The sequence below is a fragment of the Phoxinus phoxinus genome (genome assembly GCF_949152265.1).
Source record: "Phoxinus phoxinus genome assembly, chromosome: 5".
NCBI classification, from domain to species: Eukaryota; Metazoa; Chordata; class Actinopteri; order Cypriniformes; family Leuciscidae; genus Phoxinus; species Phoxinus phoxinus.
Window position 1 is genome coordinate 41,052,075 of NC_136880.1, and position 13,931 is coordinate 41,066,005.

The 13,931-nt window shown below is 38.0% G+C and overlaps 1 protein-coding gene across 4 annotated transcripts in view; it reads right to left on the reverse strand.

Moving 5' to 3' along the window:
* Positions 1-13,931, reverse strand: part of mtcl1 (microtubule crosslinking factor 1) — a 102,794-nt gene that overhangs the window by 41,247 nt on the left and 47,616 nt on the right. For 2 of the 4 annotated variants that reach the window (XM_079612854.1, XM_079612857.1), the window contains exon 6: positions 6,750-6,851. The exons of the other annotated variants lie outside the window; for them this stretch is intronic. In XM_079612854.1, coding sequence (XP_079468980.1) covers positions 6,750-6,851 — 102 coding nt within the window. The remainder of the gene's footprint in view (positions 1-6,749; positions 6,852-13,931) is intronic. 4 annotated transcript variants of the gene reach the window in all.

Below are 13,931 nucleotides of genomic sequence, written 5' to 3' on the forward strand. Positions count from 1 at the left end.
AATTGAAAAATGGAGGCACTTCCTTGAAGGTACGGAGTTCATTGTGTATACAGACCATGCTGCCTTGACTTGGGCCTTCAATTGTCCAAAGACTTCATCTCGGCTAACACGCTGGATCCTGCGGCTGCAACAGTTCCAGTTTAAAGTCCAGTACAGAAGGGGCCTGCATAACATCGTTCCAGGTGCTCTGTCTAGAGCAGTGACTCCTCCAACTTCAGCAGCAGCCTGTGTGGCTGTGAATATTTCCCCCGGTCCAACAGATCTGCCCACTTCGCTGTCGGAAATAAGGGATGCTCAGGAACAGGATACAGAGGTCATTGATTTGGCCAAAGAGTCTACTACGAACAGTAGGTTGGAAAGGATAGAGTTTACAATGTTGCAAGGTCTCCTGTACCGTCGCTCACCAATGAGAGAGGGGGGGGACAAGTTCCAACTGGTGGTACCCAAGAGTCTTGTGCCTGTTTTCCTTGCTTACTTTCATGACCATCCTCTGAGTGGGCATTTGGGCAGATTAAAAACCCTTCTGAAGGTCCTTGAGGTGGCCTGGTGGCCCTCTGTCCGAAAGGATGTCTGGAATCATGTCAAGGTCTGCAACATCTGCCAGGCTTACAAGCCTGAAAATCGTCAGCCTGCAGGGTTCATGCAGCCAACCCCCGTCGAAGATGCCTGGGAAAAGCTGGGAATGGATCTTATGGGGCCATTTCCCCGCAGCAAAAAGGGTAATACCTTTCTTCTTGTGATCGTGGATTACTTTACGAAGTGGGTGGAGATGTTCCCCTTAAAAGACAGCAAAGCCCACCGCATTGTGACCATCCTAAGAGAAGAGATCTTCACTCGGTTCGGGGTTCCGCATGAGTTAGTCTCAGATAGGGGGCCTCAGTTCACTGGACATGAGATGGCTAACCTCTGTAAGTCCTGGGGAGTGATACAGAAGTTTACCACCAGTTATCACCCCCAAGCCAACCTCACTGAACGTTCCAACCGGACTATCAAAACGATGATCGCCTCCTATGTAGGGAACCAACACAAGAATTGGGATCAGTGGGTCAGGGAGTTCCGCTTTGCCATTAATGCCGCATATCACGAGACCACAGGTCAAACCCCTGCAGAGTTGGCACTTGGAAGATCTCTGAAAGGGCCACTCGAGAGATTGATTGGGGCATCACCCTCTCCCCATCAACCTCCGTACACGATTCTGGAGAGACAAAAGTTAATGTTTGAGGTAGTTAAGAGGAGGGTTGGGGGATGTCAGGCCAGACAAGCCAAGTATTATAATGCCCGAAGGAGAGGTGCACAACTCCTGCCGGGAGACTTGGTCTGGGTCCGCACTCACCCACTCTCAAAAGCATCCGAGAATTTCTCATCCAAGCTTGCGCCTAAATGGTCGGGGCCAGTGATGGTGGTGAGAAAATTAGGCCCTGTCAACTACCAAATACAGTGGAAAGATCAAAATGGAAAGATTGATACCGTTAATGTGGTTAACGTGAAGCCCTACTTTGGGAGTTCAGCCTCCGGTACCTCTGGCTGGGGGGGGGGGGACTGTGACACTGCCACATTAGTTTAGGTATGTTTCTTAAAATTCGGCAAGGAGTTTAAGTACTTCATTGAGGCATATAGGTCTGTAGGTTTCATATAATGTCTGAGTGATATGTATATGTACTTATTTATATGTATCATTTTTTTTCATGTTTAATTCCACTGTGTGTAATGGTATATGAAGGGTGTTTGGTATTAGGCCACTGGTCGGCCGATACGTTTATCACCGCACACGCAAACTTATATCTATAGGGGGCGGTCTGTAGGAAACCAGGTGTGTGAAACCAGAGGTAGTGGCGCCCGTACTCAGGTCTGCTGCCGCATGCTACTAGCATTGGTAAACTGTTTTCTCTTGGGTGGGAGAGAGAAAGAAGGCATTCCAACTGGGAAAACAGACTATGGGACCTAAACGCCGTTTGTAATGAGTGGAATACGGGTGCGTCACCAAATTGAGGACGTGACTAAATAACCTTCCCAGGTGGCTGGCTGGACTAATTCACCGGAGTTTGGTGAGACCGATTTGTTTTGTTTGTTTGTTTTATTATGTGCGTGGTATAACTGCAAACCAACGATCGCGTACTGGTTTCTTTTCTTTTGTGGATTACTATTTTTGTTTGCTATGTTATGGGACAATTGACCGGCATCGGCCTTGGATTATTCACTCTCTCGCAGCCATCAGGATAAAGGACAGAATATCCGTCATTTAGTTTGGACTTTTAGGTGAATTTCGGGACTGAAAGAGAAAGGACATTGAACTATTGGGGGGTTGTGTGGGTCATTTGAATGTGTGAAAATATAAAGCTTTATTCTGTGAGCTGTAATAGTGTATTTGTTTGGTGAGTGTTTTCCTTTCATGCTAGTAGACAGAAGATACTGTTTGTCAAATGTTATAGTTGGTTATTGTTAATTTGGTCAATGTTTCAAAAGAACCCCTTGTGCATTTAAGATAACACAGCCTGAAGTAAAAAAGGTGGATTGTTACATGCTGATTACACTGGTAGCTGAAAGCAAAATCAAGTTGCATAACTAATGCACATCTTTTGTACTTTTAGTTTGTCTTAGTTTTTTTCCGCTTTGTGAGTAGATGAGGAAAAGTGAGAAAATTGAGACCCTGGACCACAAAACCAGTCTTATGGGGAAAGTTTTTAAAATTGAGATTTATACATCACATGAAAGCTGACCGAAAAAGCGGTCCATTGATGTGTGGTTTGGTAGGATGGGATATTTTGGCTAAAATCTGGAATCTGAGGATGCAAAAAAATCTAAATATTGAGAAAATCTCCTTTAAAGTTGTGCATTTATGTTCACGATTGTGCTGCATTCACTCACAAAAATACATGTTTTATATATTTACGGTAGGAAGTTAACTAAATATCTTCATGGAACATGATCTTAATATCCTAATGATTTTTGGCATAAAAGAAAAATGTATAATTTTGACCCATACAATGTATTGTTGGATATTGCCACAGATATACCCGTGCGTCATGTGACTGGTTTTGTGGTCCAGGGTCACATACTGTATATAAAATTACCTGCGTCCATTTGTTCCAGTCAAATGACTAAAAAACTACATAAGACTTAAAGGGATAGTTCACTTTGAAATTAAATTTTGGTATGTTTTAGCTTACCTGAAGTGCATCCAAGATGCAGGTGTCTTTGTCTCCGCAGTAGTTTCCATTTTGATATTTTTAGGTCAAACCGTTCTTGTCTGTCAGTCATATAATGCAGGTCTATGGTCACAGAGAAGTCCCAATTACACAATTTCCCATCGTAAGTACACATTGATGGCCTAAGACACGAAACGAGCGGTTTGTGTGAGAAAACGAACAGTATTTATACATATGTATGCATTAGTCCGCAGACTAAGCCAGAACGCGCGCACGCGTCACACACCAGGAAGCGCGCGCTACCTCAGATCACTTGGACGTGGTTGTGTAAAAGAGGTAAAAATGATACAAATACTGTTTGTTTTCTCACACAAACCGCTCGTTTCGTGTCTTAGGCCATCAATGTGTACTTATGATGGGGAATTGTGTAATTTGGACTTTTCTCTGCATGCTTTTGGAGACAGTGCCTATATACCTGCATTATATGACTGACAGACAAGAACGGTTTGACCTAAAAATATCAAAATTGAAACTACTGCGGAGACAAAGACACCTACATCTTGGATGCACTTCAGGTAAGCTAAAACATACCAACATTTAATTTCAAAGTGAACTATCCCTTTAACTTCCAGGAGGACTTGAAGGGAGCGTGATAAATGTGAAATGTTGCATATTGCAAGCTGCTAAATACACGTCAGTGGTTTTGGTTAGCCTGTAGAGTTCACTTTGAGCAGCAGATCATAAACTGAAGCTTAGACAACCATATAGACATACAACACATTAAAAGCAAATACATATTACCCAATGACATGATTAACACACATCCAGCCGTTTGTTTCAGTCACAGATCGAACAGAAACGTGAAAGCTCCTGCATGCGTGAGAGGATGGTGAGTGTCGTAGTTCATGACAAACCAGTGTGATTGTAAACAAACAGCAGTGGTTGCGAGTGGAGTGAGAAGAAACCAAAAGAATCACAATGGTGTGAGTTAAATGATTCAAGTGAACGAACTGCTCTCGGCTGTCTATGTTTCATTTAGTTGCATCAGATTAATCAGCGATGCTGTGTTTAGTCTAATAACCTGGTATAAAATAATTGGAAGTGATATTTTATGACAACTGGCTCTCTTCCATTCAGTTTGATTGCATTAAGGGTTTATTTCATTAAATAAAGATATGCAAGCTGGGAAGAATTGCTCTTCATTCTGAAATGTCTCATAGGCTTTCCTTTCCCTCTAATACACACTCAGTTTCAAAACCTAGTGAGCTGCCTTCATAGAAAACATCATAAATATTATCATAAGGGACTGGAAAACACTACATGGTACGGAAGCCCTGAACCGCAACGGAAAAAAATAATAATCTTGACTTTTTTTAAAATGTCAAAAATTGTGCCAATTTTTTTCTAGCATTTCGAGATTAAAGTCTAAATATTTCGAGATTAAAGTCGAAATATTTCGAGAATACAGTTCCATAGAAGTTGCGTGTGTGTGCATTGACTTTAATCTCGAAATATTATGACTTTATTCTCGAAATATTACGACTTAAATCTCGAAATATTTAGACTTTAATCTCGAAATGCTAGAAAAAAAAATTGTCACAAATTTTTTTTTTCACTTTTTTTTTTTTTTACATGTATACAGTATATATATATTTTTTACATATATATATATATATATATATATATATATATATATATTTTTTTTACGTTGCGGTTCAGGGCTTCCGTAACATGGGCATCAAGTTAACCAAATTTTTTGCAAATAAGCATAAATATACCAAATATAGTCAATTTTAATCTGCTATTATATCATTAAGTTCAAATATTTAATGCATAATATAATAATTATATATTTAATGCATTGTGGGATTGCATTTGCCATAAAGAAAGTTATCTTAGAACGGGCGCAATTTTGCAGTTTTGTTTAGGCACAGCAAACACACACACACAAGGTTTTGAAACGGATCTAGAGACACATTAGTAGTTCTGGTGGGAGATTTGTCTGACGGAGAGACACAATGTTCACACACTGGTTCTTTTGTGCTCAAACACCAGTACAGTCATGTCCATTTCAAAGCTAATAAAACGTTTATTTTGAAATCTGCAGCCATATTCATAAATACTTCATGGCGGACACTAAACCCTTGTGGTTCAGATTTTTAAGATCGACCACATTGAGGTCATTCTTGTTTCAGACTTCACTGTACAACCAGTGTGTGAACACTTCCTCGGTTTGGATCCGTCCTGCACGTTTTCACAAGGAAAGGCACTCCAGCACTCGTACTGGACCAAAACATCTCTCACTGGACTGTTTTAATGTTAAAAAAGGGAGATTAAAGCCTTGGTTATCTCTGGATAGCTTTGCCAGCTGTGGCTTTTCATGTGCTATGGTCATATTTGAAATAGGAAAACCTCTGCTTTTATCACTTGGTGCTCTTCTGTCAATTTAGAATTTTTTACTTCATCGAAATGATGCAAAACTTGGTAAAGGTTTTGGGACTTGCTGTGTGAAACACACACAAAGCATGGGCATGATTCAAAAATAGTCACACTTGATAGTCAAAAAGGAGCGCATTGGAAATTAATGGCAAACAAATTTTATCTAGTGGAAGCGTTTGGTACTGCGCCCAAACTAAAATCTTACTGAAAGCTTTTTATTTTTTTATATTAACCAAACATTTAGAACACTTGTTTAGATTTATGGCTTTGACTTTCTCGCAGTTTTAGAGTTAAACGAGTTTTGGAAAATAAATATTTCATGCAAAAATTTAAAATATATATTTTTGTATATTTTTCATAAACTTAAACTTCTATAAATTTTTTAAGTTAACTTTAAAATCACTTCAGCAATAATCTGCCAAGTGTCTTTTTAAAAAGAGAAGTCTTTGCTCCAAGCATTCAAGATTTATGACCGTTTAACTCAGAAATACATTTTTTAGGTCAATGCTCAAAAAGTGATTAAATGGATTATAACTACTCCATAAATATAATTTAGTACCAGAAAATCCCATTTTTTTTAATTTTTTTTTTATAAAAACATTTTCAAATTAAAATATTGTATATTCATTGAAATAAAAATAAAAATCAGTCATCGGTATATATATATAAGTCATTTTAATAATATTGACATCAATATTTATTTTCAATTCATTAAATTAATGAACGCCAATTAAATTAATAACAATTACATACATTTTGGTTTAATAAAATAATATTATTGTCAATTTTTCTGCCTATTATTACACATGTTAAATGTGTGCATGCAGAAGACATACCGATTATATAAAACAATTTAAATCTAAATAAAGGGATTTTCATAATATTCAATTTGCGCAATGTTCAAGGAATGTCATTCCGAGAAAAAAAAAATGCATGTAGGAAAGTAACTTTTCTTGAAAATATCTCCCCATATTATTGTTCCAACGGCTGTATTTTCATCCAGAGATAACCAAGGCTGTACAGAAAGTGAATCTGCAATACCCCTATATATAGCATGTTCAGCTCATTGCACTGTGAGGTGTTTCAAGTCCACAGAGGCACTGCAAGGACACTTGGAAACGTATCTGGTCTTTAAGTTCAGAGGCAGATGAGCGAGGCACTGACCTCGGGTCTGAAACTGTGTGTTCTGGCGTATCTACTGAGTCCAGGGGTTCCCCTGGCTGTGGCTGACCCATCCGTGCCAGTCTGCCGGTCTAGACACCACTCCTGCGAGTGAGTGAAGGAGGGAGAGGAGGACAGGAGACAGAGGGAGGTGCATGGGGATCGGTGAACGACAAACAGAATCCACACACACGAGACGAGAAAGAGTGGGGGGGGGGGATACTGAAGGTGGGTTTAAGCAAAAACTTAAAGGTTGGGTAGGTAAGAATTGTTTAAAGAACTTTTTTTCAAATTGGCTTAAACTGTCTTTATATACCAATACATAATTAAAATGTAAATACTTTGAAAAAGAGAGTATAAAAATTGAGTGACTATAGTGTATTTAATCTTTAAAAAACACAGCTCATTAATTCCTACCGGGACGAAACAAGTGATTGGCTTGCGCGACTGTCACTCTCCGTCGCCATGACTACCGCCGCTATTACTGGCTCTGCCCACGTGCACGCAGTCGCGCACCCGTTTTTAGGAGGGAGTGAATGGAATTAATGAGCTGTGTTTATTGAAGATTAAATACACTAGAGTCACTCAGTTTTTTATACTCTCTATTTCAGAGTACTTGCATTTTAATTATGTATTGGTATATAAAGACAGTTTAAACAAATTTGAATACACATTTGTTTTAGACAATTCTGACCTACCCTACCTTTAAAGTGTGAAATGCAAGAAAGGGTGACACACATTGTTTGTAACGTCCAAAAATGATTATGAATTAAATAGTAATGATTCAAATAAAAATAAATATAAAAAAAAGAAAAAAAAAAGAGAGAGAGGCTACAAGACAAAGAAAAGCGCAAAAAGAAAGACCAACTTAAAGATGATGGCGTAGGAGAGAGACGAGAAGAGGACGAGAATGAGGAGGAACAGAATCATGGGCTGGAACATCTGGGAACGGGATGGGGGACGAGGAGAGAAGAGGGGAAGGGCCAAGGGGAAAAAAAGAATGCAAAAAACACTGGTTATGAAGCGCATGCGATGGGGATACATGAGTCTTACAACCAATAACCCAAAATGTGCAGTGACAGCGGGGACTAAACGCTAGTGGTGCCGTGACACATCCGAGCCTCCGTCAAAGCCCCGATCCTCAAACCCTCACACTGACGACGAGACCTTATGGGGGGGCTTTTACTAATACGACTGTAAAATATAACTATTAATATAATAATACAAATAAAAATATGAATTATTTAACTATATATATATATATAAGCAAATACATTTCTAAAAATGATTATTCTACTTATTAGCTTTACTAATATTAAGCTGATAAAAAAATAAAATAAAAAACACTATATAGTTATTAGTTACATAGAAATAATTATAATTATTCTTTTAATATTTATCTTTTGATATACAGTGCAAAATTTGGTGCAAAAGTTCATTTATTTCAGTAATTCAACTTTAAAAGGTGAAACTAATATATTATATAGACTCATTACATGCAAAGTGAGATATTTCAAGCCTTTATTTGTTATAATTTTGATGATTATGAGCTTATGAAAACCTTTTCACAATATTCTAATTTTGAATTTGGGGTTTTCATAAGCTGTAAGCCATAATCATCAAAATTATAACAAATAAAGGCTTGAAATATCTCACTTTGCATGTAATGAGTCTATATAATATATTAGTTTCACCTTTTGAGTTGAATTACTGAAATAAATTAACTTTTGCACCATATTCTAATTTTTCCAGTTTCACCGGTACATGGTACTGTGTTGGGTCACATGATGGTCAGTGTAAAGTCCACATCTTGAAAGCAAAGCCATTCGAGAACCATATATATACAACAGAAATTAAAATTAAAGTTTTACTTGGGTATTAACAATTAGAATCCCCAGACAGTAAGATTTTAAAGTTGTATATACAACTATTTTATAGTTGATAATCCATACAAACGTATTATATTATGCTATATAACTGGCATTGGTGTGTTGTTTGATTATAACTCCTGATGAGCACTAGCAGAATAACGCTGCAGGCTTTTGGATGAGGCATAACAAACAGCTCCAGGGCGGGTGTAGGGTTTTGACGGGCTTGAATTTGGCATGACGGCAGCATGTTGCTCACAGCGAAGCTCAGCCATGCGATGGAAGCAGCTGAAGCTTTTACATACACATCCTATAGGAGCGTTCTCAGGTGTGCTGTCCTGAACTCCTTCATAGGTGTGAGATGAACAGGTGATTTCATGCTTGATGAAGAGTGCTACTGTTGGATTGAAGTGACACGTGACCCAAAGCAAAGAACCGATGGGTTCCACCAATGAACATGAGCCAAATAAGTGAATTAACCAATCGGAGTGGAGCAATAGGAAAATGTTGGAATTCTGATTGGAATCTCATTCAGAAACTCAAAAATATCAATAGACGTCAAACCCGAAGTTTTAAAGAAAAGGTTATTTGTTGGAAAATTGACTCATGTTATCATAAAGCAGTTTCAAAGCAGGAAAAAAAGCCACAAGCAGTTGTAAGGAAGTCAGCTTACTAAGACAATTTAGCATATATTCAACTTAAAGGGTTAGTTCACCCAAAAATGTTAATTCTGTCAGTAATTACTCTCCCTCATGTTGTTCCAACCCCGTAAGACTTTCGTTCATCTTCGGAACACAAATTAAGATACTTTTGATTAAATCTGAGCGCTGTCTCACTCCTCCATAGGCTTCAATTGACCCTTCGCAGAGAGCTTGATTGACAGGTGATCTGACCAATCATACTTCGCCATCCGCCATTTTGTCAGACAAAGCAGTCAGGAGAGTTAGTAGATTAACATGGGAGGATTTGAACTTGAGAAGCGGAGTGTACTGACGTCTTTCCGCGGTTAAAACAACATTCCTTCTGATGTTCATTCATGTTTATTTGATGGTATAAATGAACTAGAAGGAAGAGATGATCGGTTCACGAGCAGCTTTAACTGATGCTCTACAGCGATCTGTCACGACACATTAAAGAGCCACAAAACGGTATTAATTGTTTCAATTTCTTTAAAAAAAAAAAAAAATTTTGAAAGGTGAGACTTTGTTTAATATGTTTAATTACTAAAGTAACCGAAAAGTAAGCTGGTCTGTCGGCGTGTTGTCAGTCTCCTCTCTGCTCCGCAATGTATTTTTCTCTGCGTGAGAACATGGTGTGTGTGAGAGTGGCGTAGCTTGTCAGACATAGCGACAGTAACTAAGGGGGGCGGGTCTTTGCGAATGGTCAATTGTAATTGTAACTTGCCGGCCCAGAAAAGTTAGTAAAAAGATCAGTGACTACAGTGGCTCAACCTTAAGTTTATCAAGCGACGAGAATACTTTTTGTGCGCAAAAAACACACAAAAATAACGACTTTAGTCACTTGGACTATTTTAACGATGTCTTTACTAACTTTTTTTTACCTAGCAGCCTATGGAGGAGTGAGACAGCTCTCATATTTTATCAAAAATATCTTAATTTGTGTTCTGAAGATGAACGAAAGTCTTACGGGGTTGGAACAACATGAGGGAGAGTAATTACTGACATCATTTTCATTTTTGGGTGAACTAACACTTTGAGCTTGTGAAACTCATTCACTGAGACAAGAGAGATCAGCAGCATTAGTCCTGAGAATGAGTAAGTCAGATACATATACAGACACACAGACATTCAGTGTATTCAGAGTCTAAGGTTTACAATTCATACGGAGCCTCTGGAGGTTATTCCCAAAACAACACAAAACGCAGAGTAAGCACTTCTTATCTGCCATATCTTATATTTATGACTGCATGCTCCACATATGTTGCATCAGCATTAACTGTGCAAATAAAACTACTAGATTTGCACAAGACCAGTACCCAGGTGATGGAAAAACATGTTTTACTGCTATTTTAACTGATGTTAGTATGCATCATGCCACATCAACAGGGTCCAAAATTGACAAGTGCCAATAAATAAAAATAAAAATAAGATTAATTTAATCAGGGATGCACCGATATGAACATTTTGGGCCGATACCGATAACCGATAATTCTTTATATTTTAAAGCCGATAACCGATATATTGGCCGATAAATCTAAATCCACATTTTTTTTTAAATCATTTTTGAGAGCCTGATTACAAAAACAAAACTCTCATAATTAAAAGCCATGTCCTAAGCACAGAATTATAATGTTCCCATTTTAATTTTATGTAGCCTATATGAAAGACTTGCCCTGCGCACGTTATATATATTATATATAGGCCTATATATATACATATATATATATATATATATATATATATATATATATATTCAATTGGAAAGTGATTCCAATCATATTTCAAACAATTCAAAAACAACATTGTGAACAGTGCGCATCTGAAGTGTCTCAGCTGAAGGAAATGATCCATTGTTTATGCTTTTTTATATATCGGTAAAATGTTCTTATCGAGCCGATAACATTAAAGTGATCATATATCGGCCAATACCGATATGGTGGCCGATTTATCGTGCATACGATATCCTTATTAAGAAGTGCGACATGATAACACATGAAAAACATGAGGATATTAAAACAATGTATATCCAGATATAATGTATATTTCTGTCAGAAGTGAAGTTTAAAGGGATAGTTCACTTTAAAATGAAAATTGTGTCATCATTTACTCACCCTCAAATTGTTTCAAACCTGTATGAATTTCTTTCTTCTGCTGAACACAAAGGAAGATATTTTGAAGATTGTCAGTAACCAAACAGTTAACTGGTCCCATTGACTTCCATAGTATATATATTTTTGGGACCAGTTAACTGTTTGGTTACTGACAATCTTCAAAATATCTTCCTTTGTGTTCAGCAGAAGAAAGAAATTCATACAGGTTTGAAACAACTTGAGGGTGAGTAAATGATGACACAATTTTCATTTTAAAGTGAACTATCCCTTTAAGGCCAGAAACAGACTTTAGACTGTGATCATTTGGACAGCGGGTGTTCTTGCATTCATGTATTAGCTTATATCGACGCAAGATCAACTTCATGCATCGATGCACTGAAAAATGCAAGTACGTGCTCTGGCCCAGCGCTCAAGCTTTTAATGCACTTGTGTTCATATAGTATAATATGCTGCAAATCACACAATGATTGTGCTATTTGTGACAAATAAATATGCATGAAAAAAAAGCAGAATAATTTAATCATTATAGACACACACAAAAAGAAAAGAAGAAAAAAAATACAGCTGTAAGGGATATTTATGGCATTCTCATTCTCCTGCTATTGGCACGGTACATTTTGGACCCTGCAAACTGTGATTGTGGGTATGAAGAGAGGGCAGGAACAGATGCAGGTGTTCATGGGGGGGTTACTGCTATAGGAAAGGAGAGGTACAGGCATCTTGGCTGAGCCGGGTGGCACTCAGTCATGTGTGGGTAAAGGAAATGTGCATTGCATTGTGGGATATACTATTCCACGCAGATTGCATTGTGCACATTTAGGCAAATACAGCAGGTCATCTGGGTAGTCCATGCATGCAGACAATTAATTTACATAAAAATAGCACAGGTAATAAAGTGTTAATGCTGGTGAACGAGTGTTGGTCTAGGCGTCTGGCAGACCTGTTCAACTGTAGGGGTGTAACGATTCAAATTGCTCACGGTTCTGTATGTATCACGGTTTTAGGGTCAGGGTTTCAGTAAGGTTTGGTATCTGCTATGTTTAGGGGGAAAAGGGGCTTCTGTCAAATATAAATAAAGAAAATAAGAACCAATCTAACTCCAAGCAAAAGCACAAATAAATATAATAGAGCAAATATACAGGTTTTCAGGTATCTAACAGTCATTTTCAAAGTAATCAAATGTAAAATAACATTGGATATTTCACTGTATAAATGAAAGATTAGTCCTTATTAAAGTTACAAAAGTTATATAGTCAAGAGCAGTGAGTGATTTCCTTGTCTTTTGTTGTTTGATTAACATTAAAAACAGACAGCAGGAATAATAGGCTGCTGTCACTTTAAGACAATGCACTGATCCAATACACATGCTTTGTCTTTCTCAACTGTTTACGTTCACTTAAGACTTTACTGACAATGTTTGCTAGGATACTCACTAAGACGGGACATCATTTTTGTGATGACTTGAAAGAGAACTCAATATTTGCGCGTGCACGCTCTGGATAAGTGCACACATCTTCTCACAGCACGCCAAGTTCCCATTTGTGTCTTCTTGCTTTTGAATGTTTAAATTAGCAAGTCTTAAAGGGGTGGTAAAATGGCATTTTCACAAGATGTAAAATAAATCTCTGATGTCCCTAAAGTGTGTGTGTGAAGTTTAAGCACAAAAAACCCCACATATATTTTTATATAGCATGTTAAAGTTGTCACTTTTTGAGGGTTTGCAAAAACACACCGTTTTGTGCCTGGCCCTTTAAATGCAAATGAGCTGCTGCAGAGGGCGGGGTTTCAAGAGCTAGTGTATGTTAGCAGCTGCGATTACCTCACACACACACACTAAAATGACAGAAACTGTTCTGCCTTTAATGTTAAAACGGAGTCAGACAAAGATGGAGAGACTCGAGAAGAAGTGACAACATGTAGAAGCAACAGGACGTCTCTGAATGGTTAGTTGATGAATTTGTTGCTGATGTGGAGTTAACTCTTCAATTAGCATATTCTGTCATGATAATCTATAAATCGCTCGTATAGGAACTGTTGTGAGATGCACACAGAGTGACTTTCCAGATGGATGCTAAAGTTTGAGCTGACTCACAAATGTGCTCGACTACAACAACTCTTCCTCTTCTCAACATGGACTGTGTGTTCCTGGAGGCGGGGTTTATGTAAATTTTAGGGTTGGTGATGTCACTAACCCGGGAGGAATGTCGTGTAGTTCCTACCAGCCGTTTGTTGTAGTCCTTTTCTTTAAAAGCAAATATCTTCCTTTGCTTTGAACTTTGAGCGTTGTAACTTTGCAGATGTTGTTTATGATCAAACAGCAACATTACACACTAACTACAGTTAGAAAAGTCAAATCATACTTTACCACCCCTTTAAAACACGTGCAAGTGAGCTTAGTTTAAACAACGATTGCAACGTGTGTTGTTCTTGTGCGCGATCAACACCCGGGTGATGGCGGCATAAATGACTGGTCATATTCGAGCATACGAACAAAGTTTAAACAGAGTGACTGTTTTGTCCGCGTTT